The sequence below is a fragment of the Orcinus orca genome, chromosome 12 (genome assembly GCF_937001465.1).
Source record: "Orcinus orca chromosome 12, mOrcOrc1.1, whole genome shotgun sequence".
In the NCBI taxonomy this organism is placed as follows: Eukaryota; Metazoa; Chordata; class Mammalia; order Artiodactyla; family Delphinidae; genus Orcinus; species Orcinus orca.
This window is the reverse complement of record NC_064570.1, coordinates 66,222,340-66,231,636: the sequence shown is the minus strand read 5'-3', so window position 1 is coordinate 66,231,636 and position 9,297 is coordinate 66,222,340. Positions and strand designations below refer to the sequence as shown.

General features: G+C 36.2%; 1 protein-coding gene across 11 annotated transcripts in view; it reads right to left on the bottom strand.

Moving 5' to 3' along the window:
• CASP8AP2 (caspase 8 associated protein 2) overlaps positions 1 to 9,297 on the bottom strand; it is a 48,223-nt gene that overhangs the window by 1,867 nt on the left and 37,059 nt on the right. For 3 of the 11 annotated variants that reach the window (XR_004480621.2, XR_007470603.1, XR_004480622.2), the window contains exons 9-11: positions 8,771 to 8,870; positions 8,156 to 8,208; positions 5,471 to 5,566 (exon numbers count right to left, since the gene is read on the bottom strand). Coding sequence is in view for 6 of the 11 variants with exons in the window: in XM_049695474.1 (XP_049551431.1) it covers positions 8,711 to 8,870 (160 nt within the window). In the remaining 5 variants the exon portion in view is untranslated. Of the gene's footprint in view, positions 1 to 5,470; positions 5,567 to 5,762; positions 8,871 to 9,297 lie in introns of those variants that run through there. The other 8 variants (XM_049695474.1, XM_049695475.1, XM_049695473.1 and 5 more) reach the window with 4 other exon arrangements.

Here is a 9,297-nt window from a genome sequence, read left to right as displayed (position 1 = left end):
ATATTTTATATCTTGAAGTAGAAGGTGGCTTTTGAAGCCCATTAATGCCAGAAATTATAATTGGAAAAAACTTACAGATTTTACTCAACAAAACTGAATGGCAAAAGTGGAGATGTCCAGAAGACAACAACAACAAAAGTTACAAATTAGAGATAAATAAACATTTGTGAATAATCATTGAATAGGTAGAAACCACTTAGGGACAAGAAGAAAAAGTAAGCCAATGACAAAACCTTGAAAAATAGCACAGGGGAAAAAAGTCTACAGATTGGGGATTCCCTGGTGGCGCAGTGGTTGAGAGTCCACTTGCCGATGCAGGGGACACGGGTTCGTGCCCCGGTCCGGGAAGATCCCACATGCCGCGGAGCGGCTGCGCCCGTGAGCCATGGCCGCTGGGCCTGCACGTCCGGAGCCTGTGCTCCGCAACGGGAGAGGCCACAACAGTGAGAGGCCCACGTACCGCAAAAAAAAAAAAAAAAAAAAAAGTCTACAGGTGAAAATGAGAAATGGCCAAAGAGAAAGAGGGGGAAAACCATTAAGGGCAATGTCACTGAAACCAAAGCAGGACAGTTTCAAGAAGAGAATAGCTGACAATGCTAAATACACATACACATAGCACTATTTAAATAAATAAATTTAATGGTGGGATATACCATGCTCAGTGATTAGAAAACTCAAAATTTATAAAGACAACAATTCTCCCCAAATTAATTCATCCATAGATCACTGAGTAAAATAAAATCCTATAAATATACATATATGTGTATGCATAGGTATAGGAAATGCATGTGTATGTGGCTATAGAAGTATGGAGAAAAAATACAGAAGGGCACACATGAGGAAGTTCATATAGGTTACTGGAGGTCTGTAGGAGAACATGAGGGTGGAGGGTGGAGCTTAAAGGGAGAGGCAAAAAAGAAAAAGGAAAAGGAAAAAGACTCTTCTAAGAAAGCATGACTGATTTTTATCTAATATATACATTTATGTAAATTTATAGCTGTATGTACATACATATGTATAAACAATATTTTAAATAAAAATTTTAAAGTAGTAGGCACCTGTCAGAGTTTGGAAGAGGTATTAAGGAGGCTATTTTTACTCTATATACTTGTGAATTGTTTGTAATTCAAAAATTAAAGATGTAGTCATCTCTAGCACATGCAAATAAAAAATCAGATTTAAAAATTGTGGACTTCTGCCTCATTAACAGAAGCAATAATTTACTGAGCTCTATCCTCTCTTAAAGAGTTTAGGTCCTTTCCCATAATTATTCCTTTAAAATTGTCTGGCCATTGTTCTTTATTTAAAGAAAGAACTCCTTTATTAGCACTTAAAAAAAAGCTAGAGCTTCTATTTTCTGTAAAAACCCCAAGGTGAAATAGCTAGCTCATTTTATCAACTTATTCTCTGTTTAGAAATCCTAAACTATTTAATGCTTCTTTTTGCCACTCTCGCTTTAAAACTAGTAAATTATAATTTTTAAATAGCAAGAAAAGGAACACCGAAGAACAGAAATACATGAAACAGAAATACAATCATGCATATGAGCATGCAAGAGCAAGATCCTTTAGACAAGCATTCCTATGTTTCCTAAAAAAACCTGTTTTTTACTAATAACTACAGGTCCAAGAAATATTCTTGAATTTTCTTTTATTATCAAATACTAATTTAGCATCTCCTGTGTAAAAAGTCAGTGCTCCTTTCCTGAATTTTATTTCAAATATTATCTTTGTATCCCCACAGGGATTTCCTATATTTCTTATAAACAAGAGATACCATGTATTTACAACTTACCTTAGGAGTGGATAAAAAATTAATGACTGGGCTCAAAGAACCTTCAAGTTGGACCATGTGTGGCTAATTAGTGGAAATACTGCTGGTTGCAGACGTAAAAGCTCTGACCCACTGGCTGTGGGGACCAATGCGGAATAAGCGCAGTAACTTTGATCAATGGAGTCTAACCTAGTCCTCCCCTGAGGTCAAGATGTCCTTTGGTGCTTTTTAATTCTCTTGTCATAGTTTTTTCTAATTGGCACGAAGCTGGAGACCCTCCTAGTATATCATATTTGGAAATGAAAGGTGAAACAAATGAGAATTTTCCTTTTTCGTTTGTGGATGATAATGGTGATTTGACTTTGGGTGCATTTCTTTCAGTCAATTGATTGCTCTGGGAATTGATGTCACAGATCAATGGGTCATGTCCAATTTCATCAACAGCTGCCTGGGTTGAGTCTGGCCTCACCAAATGGGAACAAATAATAACAGTGACAGTCAAACCCAAAGTGCTCTTGCAAATCTTGCCAGGCTGAAAGGAGAAATAGCTCAAAAAGAAATTAAGCATTTTTAGACCACCAAGAGGGGGCTCTGCCTGGTCTGTAGGTTATGTGTTCTAGCAATATTCTATTAGGCTGAAACAGGCAGCTCAGGAAAATTTTCTTTTCCAGTAGAGAATGTGAGAACCTTAGAAACCTATATCAAATTTTCGTAAAGTGTTTTAATTCAGAGAGGTCAAATGATTTGCCCAATGCAGACAGAGACCAGATCTCCTAACTCCCAGCCTTGTAGCATCTTACATTAGTCACATGTCAAGTACACAATCTAACTGCCACCTTAGAGGAGTTGACAGCAAGGGTGTCCCTAGAACACAGCTCCAAGGCACATTTCTAAACCTGCTCTTTTCCATATAAAATACAGAAAGTGCATAAAGTTATTGACACTTCGTAAGTATCATCTGCCTATTCTATTTTCATATTTAATTTTAAATATTTCATATTTAATTTTTTTTTCAGAGTTTAGGACTTTTAATTTGTCCCAAAGTTGCTAAAGCAAAAATCATGATAAAACATTCTGCTTTCCTTTATAACCCACCAACGCAAAAAAACAAAAACAAAACCAAAAAACTCCGTAGGAAAAAAATGGTTTTGTACATGGGAGGAAACAATAGAAATTCAAAACTTACAGATAAGGGTTAGCTCTATCACTCATCTCTTTAAAAAGTTTATATGAATATCCAGTCAACACCAACAGGGTTATCTCCCTTGAAATGTTATCTATACGGATTTCCAAGTAGACCACAGGGCTGTATACTGTCTTGGAATGTCCTCAGAAGGCTCTTTTAAAAAATGGATGATAATAAAAGGTAGACAGGTAAAGAGGTTAAATTTCCACTACCCCAGCACACTAGCCTCAAATACACTGACTGTCAGAATTAACTAGAGGTGAAAACACACGATGTATTAATATGTGTATCTGTGTAGTATACGGTACATTGTCCAAGAAAGCCCTTGACATTTAATCCTAAAAGTCAGCTGCAAAGTAATTAACACCTTTAATGCATTTTACCAGAGCCAAAACATTAAAATCATACATTTAAGGCTTCCTTGGTGGCGCAGTGGTTGGGAGTCCGCCTGCCGTTGCAGGGGACACGGGTTCGTGCCCCGGTCCGGGAGGATCCCACGTGCCGCGGAGCAGCTGGGCCCGTGAGCCGTGGCCGCTGGGCCTGCGCGTCCGGAGCCTGTGTTCCGCGGCGGGAGAGGCCACAACAGTGAGACGCCCGCGTACCGCCACAAAAAATAATCATACATTTATGAAAAGAACAACTCAGAAGCGTACATAGAATAACCCCTAATATTAGTTGCCTCAAGGAAACGTAACCCAGTGACTGGAGAAGAGGTGAGATGGATACTTTTATATGGTTCACTGAACAGTGAATGTATTACCTATTCAAGAAAATACATGTGTAAACTAGAATATAAACAATAAATGGAACCATATATCTGATTTTTTAAAGTCTTCAGCAGGTGAATCAATCTTATCACTTGACTCTTGAAGACTTTTAGCAAGTAGGTGAATATCTTTAAGACACAGGCACAGAGTGGGCAACTCTCCATAACCTCACAGTAATAATTGGAAGTTATTGATGAGGTAAGTAATATTAGCACTACACAGCTGTGGGAAAGACACCCACCGCCTCATTCCAACCGGCCCGAAGGCTGAGCAAATATCTGCACACTAAAGGCTGAGAACCACTCCATAGACAAGTTTTGTTTTTTTTTTTTAAGTTCCTACTTTTACTCTCACCGAAAGTTATGCTGAATCTATGGAGTCACTAGGAGACCCAAAACACACTCAGAGAAACAGAAGGGAACAGAAAGCCTAGAGAGAATAAACGTCTCAGGACAGAGAAAGATGTACACAGGGTGAGAGCTTCACTAGCCACTGCCTTTAAGGCTCGTCAATGGTGCCCGTATTCACCATGCCACCTTGTTCACACCTAGTGATATAAACTCCTATGGGCAGAAGTGGAAACCAAAAACTTCGTGACTTGCTTTACTGCAATATTTGCCTTATTGCAGTGGTCTGGAACCAAACCTGCAGTGTCGCTGAGGTCAGCCTGTACACACTTTGCCAAGGTATCTGATCACTCACCCCTAGTTCTTGAAATATTTCCTGCACTTGTTTTTTGAGTATTCTCTCCAAAAATGTTTACACTGCGGATCTTTGAGTGATGAATATTAATGTTTTTTATTAAACCCTCACATTTGAATAACAATTTAAATGGATATAAAATTTTAGGTCCAGTACCTTAAAAATACTGTTTCCTCACAGCCGGCATTGCTCTTCTGAAGAGTAAGGTCAATGATTCTTGTTCCTTTATACAAGGATTGACTGTTTAAAAACCTTTAGATTTTTCTCGTTATCCTTGATACTCCTAATTTCAGTATGTGTCTAGATGTGGGTACTTTCTTCTTTCCTGTTTGGCACTCTATGGCCCTCTCAATCTTCAAATTTTTTCTTCTTCTGACCTCATTTGTTACTTGAATGTTGGCACATCCTACTTCTGTCCCTCATCCCACTTACATCTGCATTTATTTTCTATTTATCCTTTTTTTTGCTGCCTTCTGGAAGAGTTTCTCAATCCAACTTTTCAACTCACTAATTCATGCATCAGCTGTATCCACTCTATTTTCATTCCATTTTATTACATTTATTTTAAATATTATATTTTTAATATTTCTACGTGGTTAGTTCTGATTCCTGTACCACACTGCCAAAATCTTCTTTTTCCTTTTAACGTTTATTGGCTTTATCTTAGATTGTTATGGTCTTATGTAATCCTGTTTATTTTCTTTTAAACCAGTGGTATCTCTTAGCTGCTACTTTGTTTTGGCTCGGGAACTCATTCACCTGGTGGTAAGGGTTCTGAGTGATAGAATGCACTGGTGAAGGGCTGAGGGCCAGCCCTCTGGGCAGCCCCAGCACTACAAAACCACAGTTCATTATTTTAGTTCGTTATCTACCAAGTAATCCTTCAGGTCAGGGCTTCTCCTGCAGATACTGGACACTGTGGGAGAAATGGCAATTTCCTCAAGTCACTTCATAGGTCCAAAGCCTAGATTGTAACCCATCAGTACCACCAGTCTGAAGGGGGGAGGGATGAATAAATAATGCATAGCTAGTTAATCCTTACCTGTTTTTCCCAGATCTTCACCCCAAAGGAGTTTTTGTGCTGCCCTGATTTTGTCTGTGAGGACACCTGCAGCACTGTTCGCTGTACCATTACCTGCTGTGAGAAAGCAGGCAAAGGCAACTAGTTTTCTCCAATTAATCTGCTCCAACACATTCAGCCAGCCACGCATTCAGTCAGCCACACCCTAACCAAGAACCACTTCAAAAGAGCCCCCATGTCCTCCGGGAGTTTTACCTTTTTTTTTGTTTCAATTGTTATCTAAGCACGTTAAAAGAACATTCTAATCAAAATATAACAGAACTTTACATGGTTTTATTTATACATTACTGGTAAAGAAAGCAAACTTTATATAAAAAGTTTTATACAAATAGAAAAGTCCTTGGCTAGGTACAGCCATTTATGTGTGTGTATACACCCAAACATACACACACAAACACAAAGTATTTTACATCATTATAATTATACATATTTACAGATACACTATTTAAATTATTTTACAATTTACCAAATTGAGGACAGGCAAATAGAAAAGCAAATAAAAATGGATGAAACGAACTAAATAATGGTTAAGCTTAAAATTCTACAAAACTATTTTTAAAAATCTAGAAAGAAAGTCATTTCTTTGAAATATCAAAACTAAGGTTTCAATACTGTTTTGTTGTTGCTTTTATCTTAATAACAAGTTCTAACCTGTTTAAAAATAAATATCATGACCAATAACAGATAAGCAAATCAGACTGATGTCAGGAACAAGGTGAACATGCTGGCTTGAGATTAAGAGTCAGCAAGTTATGACAAATGCAGATTATTATCTGGTAATCAAATGTCATAAAACTGCCCTCTCCTTCCCCATTAAAAACATGAAGAATTCCAAGCTTCTGTGTAGTTTGCAATATCAATTAAGACTCCAAGGAATTCAGCAACTTATCTGTAATGTAAGAAAATGCTAAAGTTATGATTCTATTTTTCTGATATGACCATCTCATAAAGTGTTGTTCTTTTAAATGAGTTCTCTTAGATAATAAATATTGGTGGTTAAAGAACTAGCTTTTTATAGACTCAGTTTGGTAACTTTATCCTTACACTCTGATTTTGATAAGAATGTAATGAGACTATAGTACCTGAAGGAAAAAAAAATCAGTTAAGAAACAAACTAGGGATTGGGATTGACATATATACACTAATATGTATAAAACAGATAATAAGAACCTGCTGTATAAAAAATAAATAAATAAAATAAAATTTAGAAAAAACAAACTAGGAATGAAATAACTCACTATTTGTGCTATCATGCAAGCAAATAAAATCTCAAGTACCAAATCCATTAAAAGATTGTAGATTTGTAATGGAATTTGGGAATTTCAAACTAATAAGCGTCATTTCCAGATACAAGTTAGTTCGTTCATGAAGGGAACATTATCTTCAACAAGAGAATGGAAGTCATATTTTAAGATAACGTTCAAATAAAACAAAAAAAACCTCAGTTTAATTTTCTAAAGGCAGTGAAAAATTTACAGCATAGTGAATCTGAAAAAAAAACAGGCCATTTTTGCATCAAACTATTTTTTAAAGGTTCTTTAGAATCAGCTTTTTCTTCAAATTCCTCATTATGCAATCTTACATTCTGAATTATATAAACAGAATTTTAATGTCAGAATACACTACTAAATATCTTTTGAAGATTTCATTAACAAACTAGTTGCTTTGAGAGGATACTGAAATTAACAGATTATCTAAAGACAGTAATTTACACTGGGTTTAGAAACAGATTTTTATAACTCAGAAGTATTCAGAACCCTTCACAATGAGATCAATGTCCAAATATGGTTCTTCAGAGTTAGTTTTATTTAAAGTTGGGCATTCTGGATTCAAATAATTATGACTACAAATCAACTGAAAAATAGTGATATGTTAAATATCTTTACAATCTTCCTTACATAAAAGTCCAAAATATTTAAGCAATTGGCTCAGGTCTTATAGGAAATACCTGATAAACATTATTGCCTTAATAAACCCGTATAAGAATGGCTTAAAGAAACATGTCTGTGAACATTATTAATAATGTAACATGGTAAATCATGTCACCTCTTCAGATGACAATGGACTTCATGTTTATAAATGTATGTTTTGTATTTTAGCACTCCTAATTAAAAATGTAAAATATGTTAAATTACGACTGCACAGATTTCACTGGCTATGAAATATAATGCTATTCAAGAATGTTTTCTTGCCTTTTTTTTCTTTTTTTGGCTGAGCCATGCGGCACACAAGATCTTAGTTCCCCGACCAGGGACAGAACCCAGGCCCCTGGCAGTGGAAACACAGAGTCCTAACCGCTGGGCCACCAGGGAATTCCCTCAAGAATGTTTTGTTTTTCTTCATCGATAAAAATTTATCATCAATCATCAAATGGATTTCCCCCCACTTTAGACTCATCAACACTCAGAAGGCTAAGGAGAGATGCTGATCTGCACTGCAGCAGGTTTCACTGACCACGTCCCTGTGGACGAGGTGCCTTAGAAGCCTGCACGAGCAACCATTCTCCAACCTGTGACTGAAACAGGAACTCAGCTGGATGTCGCTGACCCACCACTCACATCTTCAATGACTAACAGGCCATTAACTGCACAGGTACAGTGTCAAACATTTACTTTACTAGCCTACTGTAGTGTAACCATTAACTACCTGCATTTTGACTTTTCAAAGAGCTTCATTAGCTGCTGGAATCTTTCTGAGACCTGAAAAATTTTAAATGAGGGTTAATTATAAATATCTCAATATATATTTTTTATCTTTGATGAATATTTTCACAAACCATTTAAAGACAGAGTAAGTTACCCTTAATTATAAAGGTAAAGTAATAGTTAGAAAAACAAAATATCTTCATAATAAAGGTAATTGCTAGTTTAACTTTTCAATATCAAACTTTCTTAAACAGGCAAATATCATTACAAAATTGCTCAAGATCAAATAAGTAAATGGCAAAACAACGGAATAAAGAATTCGGATTGTTTCAGACTTCTTCCACGATCACCAAGTTTTTAACAGTCTTTTTTTTTTTGGCTGCACCACGCAGCTTGTGGGATCTTAGTTCCCCGACCAGGGACTGAACCCGTGCTCTCAGCAGTGAAAGCATGGAGTCCTAACTACTGGAACACTGGGGAATTCTCCAAAGAGCCATACTTTTAAAGAAGTTGGCTAACAAATAGCTATATATTTTAAACACATTAAAAATCAAATCTAAATATTTGGAGTAGTAACATCTGTGAAACTATAGAGATGTAAAACTGGGGTAGTTACCTGATATGGATTTTTATTCAACTTGGCAGCTAACTGAGAAAATGTTTTCAACGATGGCCCTTTTTTCTGACACTCCAATAAAATTTCCCGGTCATCATTTCTGAAGGGGGAAAAATGTTATTTAGCTTTTGTAGGTTCGAACAGAAAGGTAACAAAAATTCCATTGCCTTACTATCTACCAATAAGAGTTGACATTTTTATTAAAACCCATAAAAAAAGAACGTGTGTATACTAAAATATGGACAATGGTTATCTCTGAGAGATAAGATTATGGATGATTTTAATCTTTGACTTCATACGTTATTTCCCAAATTTTCTAAAACAAATACTAATGTATGTTTCTAATGACAAAATAAAAGATTTTAAAAAATTCTACTTGTAGTGTGTATAGTACTTTAAAAATTAGGGCCCAAACTTGATCACAGACCTGATAAGTGAGAAGAACCAAAAAGTAACACAGAAGCCAGACCTTCTAATCCCCAGACCTCTGCTTCTTCTACATGGTCTGAACCAATGTGCGTTATTAT